At 52.1% G+C, this 15531-nt stretch overlaps 1 protein-coding gene across 1 annotated transcript in view; it reads right to left on the reverse strand.

The window, feature by feature from the left end:
- Nucleotides 1-468: 468 nt before the first annotated feature.
- LOC131207862 (ATP-binding cassette sub-family C member Sur) overlaps nucleotides 469-15531 on the reverse strand; it is a 37909-nt gene continuing 22846 nt past the window's right edge. Inside the window, exons 10-24 of the mRNA XM_058200495.1 lie at nucleotides 12693-12954; nucleotides 12131-12268; nucleotides 11901-12040; nucleotides 11579-11696; nucleotides 10277-10656; nucleotides 9977-10195; nucleotides 9794-9882; nucleotides 7565-7863; nucleotides 7059-7280; nucleotides 6702-6859; nucleotides 3773-4296; nucleotides 3170-3297; nucleotides 2206-2497; nucleotides 783-979; nucleotides 469-682 (exon numbers count right to left, since the gene is read on the reverse strand). Of these exons, the coding sequence (XP_058056478.1) occupies nucleotides 503-682; nucleotides 783-979; nucleotides 2206-2497; nucleotides 3170-3297; nucleotides 3773-4296; nucleotides 6702-6859; nucleotides 7059-7280; nucleotides 7565-7863; nucleotides 9794-9882; nucleotides 9977-10195; nucleotides 10277-10656; nucleotides 11579-11696; nucleotides 11901-12040; nucleotides 12131-12268; nucleotides 12693-12954 (3346 nt within the window). The 3' untranslated portion in view covers nucleotides 469-502. The remainder of the gene's footprint in view (nucleotides 683-782; nucleotides 980-2205; nucleotides 2498-3169; nucleotides 3298-3772; nucleotides 4297-6701; nucleotides 6860-7058; nucleotides 7281-7564; nucleotides 7864-9793; nucleotides 9883-9976; nucleotides 10196-10276; nucleotides 10657-11578; nucleotides 11697-11900; nucleotides 12041-12130; nucleotides 12269-12692; nucleotides 12955-15531) is intronic.

Genomic DNA, 15531 nt, shown 5'->3' on the forward strand with positions numbered 1-15531 from the left:
ACCGATGTGCGCTTCCGGCACGGCACGTGTCACGGACAGACTGCACCGAGCAGCTTCCGGTGTTTTTTTTACTTCCGAACCTTAAAAACCGGAATGAAGTCGGATCGCGCGATGGTTCATTTATTTAATTCGATAGAGAAAACTATCTCCCTCTCTGTGGTGAGCCACTATGTAAACTGGTTATCGACTTTCAGTCCGACAAAGACGAGGAGTCGCGGATTCGATACAAATCGTGACCTGAACCCGACGGGCCCCAGCTGGTTCCGATACCATTACCTGTCAAAGTGTGTGTCCTGTTTTCCTGCCACCAGGTCTGGAGCATCTCCCTAGAGACTCCGGGGCTGCTTGTTTTAGTACTTTTATTTCACCTTCTTAGATACAGTTACTCCTTCGCATTATTCTATGTCACTAAGTGCCACCCGATGCCGAAGCGATGAGCTTGAGACCATCAATTATTGCACCCCCCTTCCGGGTCGATCGAAGCACCTCCTCAGCTGCCTCTTCAGCCATCGTCTTCCACTATCGAGCGTGGCTGGCGGTCCTCGGTGGTGGCAGCCTTCAGCATCGCCCCAAACTTACTGCCGGCCGTGTTGGCCAACACCCGCGGACATCCGTCCTCCACGATTCGGCCTTGCTCGAGCACCAGCACCCGGTCGTGATCGAACAGCGAGTGCAGCCGGTGCTGTACAGAGTGGCGAAGCGGCAAAGGAAACAGGAAGGTGATGGCAATTAAATCGAAGCTCCCGAAGCGGGCGCTAGGACCAGGCCGGTGCATGGCTTACCGCTATCGTGATGACCGTGCGGCCCTTGAACGCCTTCTTGGCCGCCCGAAGAACCAGCTGCTCGGTGTCGGTGTCCAGCGAGGAGGTGGCCTCGTCCAGCACCAGGCACACGGAACCGCGCAGGATCGCCCGGGCCAGGCAGAACAGTTGCCGCTGGCCGCTGCTGAAGTAGTGCCGCTCCTCGGATATGCCGGTATCTGCGCGAAGATTGCATGCAAAGCAGATGGAATTAATTGCCGTTCGCCGGGCGCACTGTCCACTGACTGTCAATAAGGGAATGCAATGGTTTTTCTTTTTGCTGGTGGGGGGCTGTTTAGTGAAGTTATTGCAAGCACTTTGCAACATCGTTTGTAACATCTTACAGCGTTACGATCTCTTTTCCCCACTTTGAGGAGCTATAGAAGCCTTCCAATGCACAGTGCAATGCCGTTCGATGGGTGTGCAAAATTAATGTTTTCGCTGAGTTTTGAATATTTTAGTGTTGCAAAGCAAACTAGAACATTCAAAAAGGTCCATGAGGTTACCTCTAGTTCTCCAATATAGTAAGTGTTGGCATTATAGACAAGAGGAGGAGAACTTATTCCATTATAAGTGGAGTACGAATTTCAAACAGCCCTATTGGCGACACTTTGCGGATCTTAAACTACAGGGTAGGCAAATTAGCGTGCATTTTTTCATTTGAATGTTTTTCAATGAAATGTGCTTTTGACGAATGGTTTGACGACCTACACCTTTGGAAATTAATTTTTCATATTTCCCCATTTTCTGCAACTATAATTTTATTTTATACACAAATGTTAAGAATCTACCTTTCAAATAAAAGTTCAAGCACCGAAAAATATTCAGCCATTTTTTATTTATAAGCAAATGAAAAAATGCACGCTTATTTGCTCACCCTGTATAATTATTGTTGTTTTAAACTACATATTTTTTCCTACATGCATCGTTGGAAAGCTGATAAAATTCCGTTTCCAGTGAGGTATGGGAAGTTTTAAAAAGTGTTTAAAATTCGGGAAGTTTACATGATTCAGATGCTCAAAAAAATTGAATAAAAGTGGCATTTGATGCTTCAACTTTGTTACACTTAATGCACTTTCGCATGGAAAAAGTTTGAACAATTTAATTTAATAGGAAATAGTAATTTAATTCAATAGGAAATTAGCGGACACCCTCGGGTCAACCTTGTAACGGGATGGTAGCAAAAAATGGCTAGTTTATGAACAATAACACTTAAACGTTGGACCGTTCCCTTTATCAGTTCAATGCCAACTACGCCAGCCCTCCGTCGACCTGTCAAACGGTGGCTGAGCGAAATGTAATTTCGATCAGCGCCTTCTTCGCCTTCAGTCAGCCTTTGGGATGAATAAATGCGAACTACGTGAGCGTGCCCCCCCCCCCCCCCCCCCCCTTCACCCGTACGTACCCAGCCCGTTCGGCAGCTGCTTCACGATGGCCTTCAGCTGGGCCAACTCCAAACAGTTCCACAGCTCGAGGTCGGAAAAGTGGCCCCGCGGGTCCAGATTCTCCCGGACGCTGCCCCCGAATAGCATCACCTCCTGCGGGATGATCGACAGCCGCGACCGCAGCTCGTCCGTGTGCAGCCCGACAATGTCAACGTCATCGATCAGGATACGGCCGGCCGTCACTTCCAGCGCGCCGAACAGGGCCAGTGCCAGGGATGATTTCCCGCTTCCGGTTCGTCCACAAATGCCGAGCTGCCGAGGAGTCAAAAGAGAGAAACAAAAATGAGCGACACAACAATCGGACAGATTCCAAAACAATTGCTTCCACGTCAACATCCACAGGGGCATGCATTTCGGTGGTAAAGTAGCATTTAATTTCGATCATTTGTCATGCCGTCGCCGCCAATCGGAACGGTGGCCTCCTCCTCCTTGACCCATTAGCCAGTGTGCCAGGCGAACACCGAACGGGTCAGGATCCGCCCAGGATATTGGCATTCGGTGCCCGGTCTGGTGCTACTTTGTCCCCTTCATCGTTAGGTTATCGTAACGGCCACGGTGAATCGGGGAAAAGGAAAACCGGAACCGGAAGACCGGCCACCGTGCATGCAGACCGCTGTTCCATAAGTTTTGTGACCACCCGGAACAACCCACCGAAGCGTCCTTCGCCTCCGGTGCAGGGCGATGTAAAAGTAGTCGTTTAAATAATTAATTGTACAACGTTGTTGATGGCGAGAACGTTACACGGAGGGGGGTCACCCGGAAAGGAACCGAACCGACCCACCGGAACCACGGTCCTTCGCTTAGTGACCGTGGGCCACTGGACTGGCCACTTTTTCTGTCCTGTTCTCTCTCTCTCTCTCTTTGTCCCTTCCGGTTTTTTATTCTCTTCGATTTTCACCCCCATCGGACGGAGTTTTCACTTACCCGTTGGCCGGCCGGGATGGTTAGACTCAAATTTGTAATTATGTTCTCCTTTTGATTTTCGTAGCGCAGCGTTACGCCCTCGTACACGATGTCGCCCTTCAGTGGCCAGGATATCGGGACGCTTCTATCTGCAGCGGAAAGGAGGAGAACAAAGAACGGTCGGTAATCGGCGTCGGTCGGTCGGTTCGAGTTTCCCAACATCGTTCGAATGTCCCCTTTTGCTCGGGATGTGATGTTTCGCACCGCTTCCGGGTCGCTGCGTGACACTCGCTCGACCGGCTGCGCCAATTCTGTCAATCGCAAACCCTCCGGAAGGGAGCGCAGTATGTAAAGTGGCTACATAATGGATGCAATATGCTCGATTCCAATCCGGGCTCCCGGTGCATTCGCCTTCTGCCACTGAATGATTGAACCGTTCGTGTCCGTCCGACTGTTTCGTGCTTGGATCAGGGTCTCGGAAGGCCAACTGTGACTGTGGCTGTGTTTCAGGACTCATTCTTCCAAGGGGGGGCCAATCACCGAGATTGATTGTCGGTACGCTTCCACATCAATTCCGGTGGCGTTCCGGGGAGACGGTTAAAAACAATGCAACAAATCGAGTACGGTTCTTCAACTTACACGTCGTATCCCCCGGTTGGGTCCCCCGGTGTCCCGGCGGCTCAGTGACCCCTCCGACGACTGGCGGTGGCCGTTTCAGCCGCCGCCGCTCCGATCCTCCGGGTTCAATGAGGGACTGTATACGCTCGACCGCACCGCCGTACATTTCCATCTCGGCGAACAGCTTCACCACCCAGTTCAGATAGATCGGCACCAGCATCGCGTAGTTGATGGCCAGCCCGATCAGCGACGAGCTGGTCGAGGTGGGGCGCAGGCTGGCCGTGATAAGCGCCGTCAGGATGGCGACGAACACGATGACGGCCCCGAGGTAGTCCAGCGCGATGCCCAGCCAGCGGTTGCTACAGTTCAGCGCCACCTGCGCCACGTTGTTCGCTTCCATGCGCCGGAACAGGACCTCCATGAAGCGCGACTCCTGCCCGAACGCCCGGATCGTCGTCACGCCCTCGATGGTTTCGGCAAAGTGCGCCAGGACCGGCGAGTAGGTGATGCTCTCGATCCGCTGTAGCTCCCTGCCGAGGGTGTGATTGTGTGGGTCAGAATCCCTTTGATCCGGAGCGATAGGAACCCCCGTGCCGCCCCGTCGTGTGGGAAGGCGTATGCGAGAAAACCCGTTGGTCCCCAGACCAATCCAGCAGCCGGGACCAGTTGAGTTCCGTTCCGGGACAGTGTACCACCGGTTTTTCCAACGGTGGAAGGATTCGGCTTCTAAGGAAGTCAGTGTCGTCGCTAGCCCCGAAATCCACTACCGAAAAGTGCACCCAGCCGCGTTCTTTTGACTTGGTCCGAACGGAAACGAACACCTCCCACAATGGCAATGGACACTCAGCAAGGGTTCACCAGCACCATCCGAAGGACCGTGGTATCATCGGAGTTATGCAACGCAATCCTCCACTGAGGGTTACTACACTCTGCACGTCCCTATTTTGATAATTAAACTTTCACCAGAGATTTCATGTGCTCTTCTTGAACTGGCAGCTGGGAAAATCTCTCACAGAACCGGGGGGTCCGTCCAGGGCTGACGTAAGCGGGTGGAGAGCTCCGACGGACCCTGTCCGACGAACTGGGGAAAGAATCTCTCGGCCTCTGGGAAAATGAAACTTCCGCCACAACGCCCAGACACACGCCGACCGTCCACAGGGTCGTCTTACCAGTGTCGCTGTCTGATGCAAAGGACGGCGTTGATCTGGGGGGGGGGACTGGACTGGAAACCACTTCCAGAACCATCGGGCACCCCGGACCGGGAAGGGCAGTCCGAAGTTGACTTTGGGCGAACTCGGGAACACGTGTTCCCGAGCCGACAACCGACCTGCCATAGATCATGTCCCGTAACATGTGGTGATCTCCTAACGATACCACTTACGTCTGGACGCTGTCCGGACGCTGGATGAGTGCTGCAAGTCGACTGCACCCACAGCACGGATAATCCGAGAGCCTGCGTCAGCAACCCTTATTCCGTTGCTCGTTAGGACCCCGGAGCGTCGCAGGACGACTCGTTACTGTCACGGTGGCCGCCACAGACAGTGGGATTAAACTTTAACCATCTCACTGGTTTCTTTTCGCTCTCTCTCTCTATCTCTCTGCCCGACATAAAACTGGAACAAAGGGTTGCCTGGAACTGTCCAGCCGGCTGTCCAGAAGTTTCACGTAGTTCTTCCGATAGACAAGTAACCCCTGTAGCGGCCTCCGATCGTTAGAGGCTGACGCTTCTCATCATCCTCGGGCCGGATGTCAGCGTCGGGGTAAACAAAGCTGTAAACCGGCACCGAAGATGTCGGAACACCTTCACCCCCCCACCGAGAGAGGTACACGATACGGTGGCGTTACTAACGCACCGCTGCCGTGTGGCTGGCTGTCAATGCCGTGGTGCCGCCTTCGTTCCACGTAATCAATTTCCGTGAAAGTTAAATAAGTTTTCATCCGCCAAATTTGGAGCCACCACCAACAACCATTCCCGGGACCTGGTCGGGATGTGTGGGGCGAGTGCTTTATCCACAAAATTATAAATCAACGGCACTCACCTCACCGAGAGCGGGATTTCGTTCCCGACCCGGGAACGGAATCAACCCACAGCCACTCGGTTCGTTCGTTCGGTACTTTCGGTTATTAGATTACTGCCGCATATGCATACACCTTGCCGAGCGCGGAACTTTGCCGTACCCTCACCGGGGACGGCAACGTCCTGGAGACGGCAAAGTTCGTCGGCAAACTTTCCACCGACTTTCCACCGACTTTCCTCCGTATCCGATTCGTTTCTTGAATGCATTTCAATGTACACGGCGCAACAATGCACCGGTGGCGGTGCATTGTTGCAACATCCGGAGTGACTTAAGAATGAGCGGAGCGTAGCGTAAGAAAATGCTTCACGTACGATAAATTGGATGTCACCGGGTAAGGCAAAGTTTCCCCGCCCGCCCGCACTTGACGGGACGGGACGGGCCTCCGGTGATCCGGTGGCGATGCAAACGAGTCAAACGAGTATCCTTGTGGTAAGGTTAACTTCTCCACAACAGTTGGACGATTGGACGACCGGGGAACGGTACAACTACAACTGTGTCTCGCCGAGCATTAGCATAGGGCAAAATAAAAGGGTATCCTCGAAAAGTAGTACTTCATCAGTCACTTAGCGCAAGAATATGATTGGCCCGACGGGCCCCAACCAATGATCCGTCCCAGGGGACCCCCCGTTGCACTGGCATCACATTAGTCACCATTTGTTTTGGGCGTCCCGTCCACTGTAAGGAATCGTTCGGGGTCCTGTGAACAAAGTTGCTTACGAGTAGCCCATGTGTCTTCGGGTTCAAACGGCGCCGAGGGACATTTTCCACTTTCAAACCAAGAACCGATCCCTGCGGGGTGGGGGGTTCTGAGTTCACGCATATCCTTTCCACACTCCCCGTGGGGGGGTCTGGCTTACCTGGACGAGGCGCGGTAGAATTTTTGCACTACATAGTAAATGCCGCAAATTGGGATTGTTAACAGGATGAAATACGGCGTCACGACACTATTTATGAGCACGGCGCACAGGCAGAGCAGGATGAACTGTAGCAGCTTCTGACTTGTTGCTGCGATTTTCTGTAATCCAACCGGAGAGAAGAAGAGAGAGAGAGAGTGAATGAGTGAGTTACGGTGGGTCACCCCCCGGGGAGGTCCGAGCTAGCGCCACGAGCAAGGACACCGGGCTGCTGATTTATGGATCAATTTGCAATCGTTGCCAAATCTACGCAGGGAATCCTTGGCCGGTCAGTGTCCCCCCAACCCCCCCGCGCCGTACCTTGTCGACGACGGCCACGTCGACGCTGAGCCGATTCATGATCCGGCCGAGCGGCACCGACTGGAAGAAATGGATCGAGTTCTGCAGCACCGATGCAATCAGGGCCCGGTGCAGCCGCCGCCGGGCGTTACTGCCCGCCCGCTGCCCGGCCGGCACCGAGATGGCGGCCAGCACGATGCACACCGCCGACAGGATCGCGTAGATGTGGAAGTGATGCTGCACCTGGGCGGGGATGGAACGGAATGAATGTTGATCAGGGCGATTCCTGGCACTCCCGCAGGCCGGCAGGCCGATAAGCCTCGCCCCGGTTCGTCCGGCCGACCGCAATCGTTATGTAAATTGGCAGTCATCGGCGGTGAACCCGAGCAAAAGAGCAGGAAAAAAACTTCGATAAAAACCTAACGGAATCCCCGCCCTGGCGCTGGAATTTCCGGAAGGTCGCTTCGATACATTCCAAAACGGGGCACGCGGGATAAAGGAATGAATAAATCTGAAATCTAAATTACATCGCTCGCCATCGGTTGCGCTGGCAACGGAGCAGCAGCAGCAGCAGCAGGATCGGTATCCGAGGTATTGGTTCCGGTGGCACCCGCCGGTGTCCGAGGTGCCCGTTCGGTCCACTCCTGGAGCCAGAAGTCGGTGTACACCTTCAGTGCCTGTTGGGCGAGGGCGCTCAGGAAGAACGTGGCCACCGTCTTGAGGCCGCACGAACGCAGGTACAGCCAGTAGGTGCGCGTCGGGATGCGGCCATACTTGCGCTCGTCGTCGTAGATCAACCGGTTCGAGACCTCGCCTTCGCCGCAGTCTGGTGGGAACGGAACAAAAAGGCACACGGATTACAGGATTCGATTGGAAGTTCGTACAAACGTGCGGGACATTGCCATCGGAATGTTGAGCCGCGTTCAGGATGGAGTTACTTTGGAGTTACCAATGGAGGTTATTTAAAAAAAAAGAAGGTGAAAAGCTTCGGCTGGTACATGGGGTGAAAAGTCACGGGCCTAAATTCAAGTTGATTTGGAAAACATTTAAAAAATGCACAAAATCGATTTGAATGATCGAAAAGTGAAGTTGCATGAGTTAGCTGACATTGTAAAATATCAAAGGAATATTGGAATTGGCTATTGCATGAACATTTGACTATAAGAAAGCACTGTTCAAAGTGGTTACCGCGTTTGCTAATCGTAACGTGTTGATGATTCTGAGCAGTTTTTGGCCATGTTTACAAGGATGTACACATGAATCCATTACTTCAATCAAAGAAGTAGCAGCAAAAAAGTCAATCAAAACAATGGCCAAACTACATAAATTGAATTTCGAATTGGTCCCACATGCACCGTATTTGCCAGATCTGGCTCCCAGCAACTACTGGCTATACGCAAATCTCAATAAAAAAGCTCACTGGTAAACAATTTCGCTCGACAGAAGAGGTTATCACTAAAACTGAGGTCTATTTCGTGGCAAAAGATAAATTTTTTTTTTTTTTTAATCTTAGAGGAACGGACCGGGCCGTATTTATGGCAAAAGATAAATCTTTGTACAAAAATGGTATTAAAATATTAGAACGGTGCTGGAATCATTGGTTGGCTCATGAAGGTGATAATGTTAATGAACGCATTTTCTATCTTAGGCCCGGGACTTTTCAGCCCATGTGTTCTAAATGACATGATTTAGAGGTACCATTCTTATGCTTCCATTCAAATGTGAGTTTACACTAACTGACAGTTAAATGTACATTGAATTAATATCTAATTCTGAGCTACAATGTTATGTTTGGCATTGTGTTGTCTTGCCATTCCTGCAAACTTTTTTGGGTTTATACGATGGCAAAAAAATGAAATTTCCCACTATTTCCGACATTTGGTGACATTCTAGATTTAGGACGCCACGGCATTTATAGGCAGCCAGCGGCAGCGCCATCGTCTGACGGCCCACAATAACCGGAAACCGTCGACATATTGCACAATTATGTGCAGACTGCACTCTCCTTCTCTCTATCTCTCGCTCTCCCTCTCTCTCTCTCCCTCTCTTTCTGTCTGCCGGTTCGATCGAGAGTAACTGCCAGCGCCAGCGACATGCCAGCGGGCCAAGAAGCTAGTTTTGATTTTCCGTCATTTTTTTTGCCACCGCCGCCGACGTCGACGGAAGCAAAATCCGGTACATCGCCCAATCCGATTACGGAGCGTTAGCAGTGCACGTTCGGGACACTCGAGCGGGGGAGTGGTGGGGTTAGTGGGAACCCACTAATCCGGTGCCGTTGCAGTTCCGTTCCGAAAACGGAACCGGAACGGCAGCTTCAAACTGATCGCTCGCTGCATAGCGCGCGCGGAATGCATAATCGATAAAATCCTTCTGCCAAGTGGCAAGTTCCCTTGCGGTGCTGGTAAGTGGGCCGTAGTCACGCGAATGCACTGTGCCCAGCCACTGGATCCGTGTTTTGCGGTCGGGAAAAAGCAGAAAGGAGTGACGCTGTCAAATGGAATAAATTGGTTGAGAAATTAGAGCCTTAAGAACGAGGGTGCGTCAGCAGCCGAAGCCGGAACCGGAGCCGTCTGTAGTCGATGAGGATTTTCTCGATGATTGACTATTTATCAAATTGGCCTCGTTCATTGTCACGCTGAGTGAACGCGCCTTCAACTCAACGGCACAATGCAGGATGCAATTCCCCAGTCGCTGGTACCTCACACACCACTGGGTTGATTCTACTGCCCTCGGCTCCCCTGGTCCAGTTCACCTACCGACCGATGACTCCTCGGTGTCCTCACTGCGCCGCGAAATCGTCGACAGCAATCGCTTGATGGACCGGTGTCGCTCCCCGGGAACGTTCCTGCAACGAAAGCAGCGTCCGCCACCAAAAGAAATGGACCATTAAGGACCTCCGCTTAACCTCTGCCCGGAGGGGGCCGGACTTTCGCACAAACTTTAACGAACTGGTCTTCCGTGATCCTTTCCGGCCCCGGGTGCCCCCGTCGACCGTGCCCAGCTCGGTCGGGTTCGAGAAGCGGCGGCCTCGGAACGAGAATCGCCGCAAAAATTCCGGAATGCGAAACCCGATGGCTACGCTTCGCTTCAAATCTTCGCAACTATCTTCCCGTCGAACGTCGGGGTCAGCTCCGACGTTTCCGGTGCCTTCGGCGGCTCTGGAACGAGAGTAGGGGAATCGGTTCGGACATGAAAGAATGCCGCCCGGAGCGTGAGTTCCGGGTGCGTTCCTTCCATACCTGTGCGCACCCGAAACATCCGCATACCGCGAGCCGCCCGGATGAAGCGGGACTCCGGTGATCGGGAACGATATGTGACGCACGGCCTTGGGCTTCTGGTCCGGGTCCTGCGGTCTGCTATCGGCCGCACCGGTGGTGCCCGCCTGTAACGAGTGCGTCCGAAACACACCCTGATGCCGGTCAGCCGGACCACAGCCAACTGTTTCGCGCCGTAAGTCGCCTGACGGTGACAGTTCCATACGCAGGCGGCTCGAGAAGTGTCTCCGGAGGGCTACGTTCGGTTCGTGGCACTCTTCGATCGGCAGCGGGAAGTCGTGGGCCGAAAATTGCGATCCAAACGGGGACCGGGTTGTCGCCGCCCGTGGATTGTAGAGTGTGCGCTGCGACGGAAACGAAATGGTGTTTTAATATCTGCTGCTCCGAAGGTTGTCGATGCTGTCCAATAATACTCTTCGCTTCGCTTCTGACCCTCCAACATCCAGACTTCAACACGGTGGAATGTCCAGTTACTGGTCTCTGACAGACGGCCACGAACCTGTTACCTGCTCACCGGGAAATCACGGCTCCACCGGAACAGGATCTTCCTTGCGGCACCTTCACTTGTTGTGGTTTCCAACTTTGTGGCAGCAACCTCTTTTCTCGGGCTCGGGATAACAAACTTTCTGGACTCTCCGAAGCGAATCAGGCTCGCATGTCGACCGTGGAGATTACAACGGCCAGCCGACCAATCGGAAATGAAGAAGGTCAATCAGACAGACGGCTGGCCACCGCTCGCTCGGAGGTGGAGAAAGTTTTGTGCCACTGAGAAAAGCAAACGTTGTTGTTGGGGGCCACCGGAAACTCTGGGCAAACTCTTTGCACCACGCGCCCAGTTCCCATGGGCACTTTATCTCCGGCTCCGGTGTTTGGTTGAGCGAATAAATTCGCTACAATCGCCACACTGGTTAGCAGCCCGCATTCATCTCGGGTCGAAACGAATCGACTGCCGGCACGGGAAATCCTTCCAGATGGTGCACCGGTGACTCAGCGGACCGTGAGTGAACCAAATTATCATTCCCCAAAACACTGAACCATCATTTTCGAAGCAATATCCAAGTCCAAGTTTGGTGTTCGGGAAGAAAGTTTCGCCTCACCACGAGTCAGGATGAACCGCACGGACAAACGTTACGGTCCCACGGTCGACAATGATCATAAAAATAACGTTAAGAGAAAATGATCATCCCGAAAGTAGAGCCCCTCATTATGTGGCTCCTCATTTGAATAACGAAAAAATTGGCGACAGTTTCGAACGAAATGGCTCACGGGGCCCCCGACGCTTACCTCCATGAAGTCGTTCTCCTCCGGCGGATGGTTGCGCTGGAAGCTGATGCGCGAAACGTTCTTGAACAGCTTCCACCGTTCGCGAGCCGTCCGGCCAGGGCTGCCCGAGGATGATGTCCCAACGGCGTGGAAGACAAACAAACAATCATCAGCGAAAGGGGCGCGAGCATAAACCACCCGCCGACAGGGCCACACGCTGGTGGGCGGCAAGGCAAGCTTCCTCTCCGAATGCACTTTTCGCAAGGGGTAGGCGCCAGTGCGAGGAGCTGCCTGTCACGGTGTAGCAAATAGTGGCCGTAATTACCTCGCCGTTGCTTCGTTCGAGCGCTGCTGCTGCTCCTTGGCGATAATTGCGTTCCACTCCCGGAGGATGTGCGGATAATTGTTCTCGATTTCCGTCGGCGAACCTGTTGCACTGATGGCGCCCCCGTCCAGCACCACGATCTGGCCGATGATTGCGTTTATGTGAGTGTGTTTTATTGTCTTACTTTTTTTCAGGCTTTCCGCCCGACCGCCCCTGCCACTGCCACTTACATTGTCCGCCCGGTGCACCAGCTGGAGCTTCTGCGTGACCAGCACTGCGGTGCGTTTCTGGCGCGTCAGCATCCGGTGGATGCCGTGCTCGAACACGTACATCGCAACCTCGTTGTCCAGCGCGGACAGTGGATCGTCCTTGTTTTTTTTGGGGTGGAAAGTTCCATGGGTGGGATTGAATTGATTGCCAGCGAAGCAGATTGATTCACCGAACCGTGGAGCGAGGGAAACAAAAAAGGACGACGTTAGATCAGTGTGTGAGGGGCCGAGTGAAGTCACAGAATTTGAAAAGGAATGTTAGAGTCCATTCGAAAAAATTGAACCACTAAATAAAACGCGATATGGAAAAGTTCTCCAAATATGTTACTGTGAATGATACCAATAAATTCGAAGCCACAATAAAATGAATGAATCAGTGCTATACGTTATGGAACTCGATACTTTCAATCATATTTGACGACAAAAAAAAATGGGGAACAAAATCAAACTCTAAACTGAATTGCGCGCAAACGGCGGAAAGTCGAAAGTGCCACAGACCGAAATCGAATCAGAAGTGCCTCACCAAAATGACCGCATTCGCCGACGAGTAGAGGGCCCGGGCGATGGCAATCCGCTGGCGCTGACCGCCGGACAGCTTGAGGCCACGCTCGCCAATTGCCGTCCCGTCACCGGCCGGCATCAGGTCGAGGTCGGGCTGCAGGGCACAGGCGCGCAGGACACGCTCGTACCGCTTCGGCCGGTAGCTCTCGCCGAACAGGACGTTCTCCCGGATGGTGGCATTCTGCAGCCACGGTTTCTGCGGCACGTATGCAATCGTCGAGTACCTGGGAACAGCGAGCATCGCAGCGTAAACGATCAAGTAATCAATGATGGGGCCGGTGCTAAATGGCGCTCAACGCAAGCTGGCAAAAGCACCGGATACAAGAGGCAGCACGAGGCGAGCGAGATGACTTATTAATTGCTTGGGCCGAGCCCCGAAGTAGCTATTATTGGTATTTGATGACGGAATGCTATCAAAAATGAGCAAGGATTGTAAACTTAAATTAATGTAGAATTAGATTAGATTCGCCCAAGACCAATTGCCGTTAGAAAGTACACTACCCATCCACTACACTTAATATACTAAGAAGTGCAAGGATATAAACAGAATAACATCTTGGGACCATATCTGGGCCACAGCAGACCTACAAAAACAGAAACATATTGCCGTTTCAATTTAATTCCTTCCGCTGTGCCGGAAGCTCCCCAAGCTGGGACAGTCCGTGCTGACAGTCGATATGAACTGGTTGCCAGCTAGGATCGCGACACTGCCCCGAGCCAAAAGGACCCACCGAGAGCGGTGGTGGCATAAATTCGCTAACCGCACGGTGCGACGGTCATTTCCGAAACCGTTTCGCTTCCACTTCGATCACTCCACCCGGGAGCACCCCCCCGTTCATTGTTGGCCAGTGTGGAAAGAATAGAAAAAAATCGAATTACGTTCACAAACAATTTCGTTAGCCCGCGGGGAACTCACCGACTATGTCGTACTAGCCGGTTCCTAGTACCCGCGTTCTCCACAGTCTCCTACCCCAGCGAACCGGCGTGAAAGCTACACTCCTGGGGAGCGATTCGATTAACGACCGTTTTCATCCCCCGGGGGCGATTCGATACGCGCGGTCGAAGGCTCCAGCACCACACTATTGCTCGGCCGGAATCAGTGATTGTTCTTTACCTTGCCGCTCACACATGTTTCTTTGTGCACCTTTTATGCACCGTTGTTTATTGCTGTGTTTACTGTCGACGAAGAGTGACTGAACTCGGTGATAGCTCGCTCGGTCGCCATTTTACGCTTGCTTTGATTGGAACCATTTTATTTTCGCAATTGTTTTTAGTTTGCAGCGATGACAGCGTGACACTTCACTCGGCCGACTTTGCTGCGCACAGTGCACAGTGAGAAGGAGTCAAAAGGACCTATCGAACACAGCGCGGCATAACAGATTTGCGGACAGTTTTCTCGGAAGTGATACTTCGCTCGGACGGTTAGTGAACGGTCTTTGATTTTTGTAGAGTGCATAAAAATAGTTTCCAGTACCGGAAGGAGTATCGAATGAACTCCACAGTGTGCTGCACAATTTCAACTAAAGCCCACACAGCAACGGCCAGAGAACGGCAAGAACATAGTGTTGTGCTGTACCGTTAATAAAGTTTCATTAGGAACGTTGCGGAAGTTCCAATTAATTAGACTGTCAATTCCATAGGTCCCTCTATTTTCTTCGCCAGTGCCGTCGGGGAGCTGTTATTTTACATTTCCTTTGAGCTACGTTGTCAATTTGGAAAATCTTTTTATATTCATGATGCACCGTGCAGCAGTTTACTGCAGCTTTTTGCAACGAAACTGCAGCAATGCTCAACCTTCTCCGGTAAATTTCACACAACTTTCGGTTTGCTTTACTTAACCAGGTCACTATCTAAGGGAGACCCGTTCATTTTGGTGGTTTTTTACCGCACCTGGTTTACCTGATGAGTACTTTCACGGCGGTGTATTTGCCTTAATGTTGACCCTCGTGCGGGCAAAGAGAAACTTTAACAAACTACAAGGCCCCAAAACTTCACCATGCCCGAAAGTTTCAACATCAGAGGAGAATGTTTTTTTGCCCCGGGAAACGCATTGCGGAGCGAGCAAGAGCCACGAAAAAAAAAAAAAAACGAGCCAGAAACGCTCTTAATGCTCCTCCGCAAACACGACGACATAAATCGCAACATAAAATGGTCGTGAAATAAATACTTTAAAACGCCACCGGACCCACCGGTGGATGGCCCACGCGCACCGTTATTTATGTTTGCCAAGCCTTTTGCTTCCCATGGTCGGCCCGGATGGGGTTGCAAATCGTTTGAATTGATTTTTCCGGAAAATTTATTAGTTTCACTTTTATTTATGCCCATGTCCGGGGCGCGTCGGTGTCTGTTCGCGAATCACGTCCCCGGGAAAGCGTCCTAATTCCTGTGACCTTACGATCCCTGGCACCGGCGCCCGCTTGTGGACCCCTGAGGCGCCCCAGTTGGAATTGGTGACTTGACAAACAGAATCCTGAACTGAGACCGAAAGCCGGTTTCGTTGGTAGGATTATAGTTCCTGCGCTATTGTGGTGCGGTTTTCCACCAAGCCGTGGAATTAACTCAGTTAAACTCCAACATTTTCTTTCCCGATCGCAATCTGCTTAATTTATTGCACACAGCACGACACGCAGCGTTGACATTGAGTCGTTCTTGACTGCCGGCGTTCAAACTAAATTGAACCGAAAATGCCTTAATCCCAATAAAGCCCTCCATCATCAAACACCAGCCTAAGGGCGGTTGAACCGTTCAACGATCATCAATTTTTGAACGGATCACAATTGAGGGTTGGGTTTTCTTTTGCG

This window comes from Anopheles bellator, chromosome 2 (assembly GCF_943735745.2).
Source record: "Anopheles bellator chromosome 2, idAnoBellAS_SP24_06.2, whole genome shotgun sequence".
In the NCBI taxonomy this organism is placed as follows: domain Eukaryota; kingdom Metazoa; phylum Arthropoda; class Insecta; order Diptera; family Culicidae; genus Anopheles; species Anopheles bellator.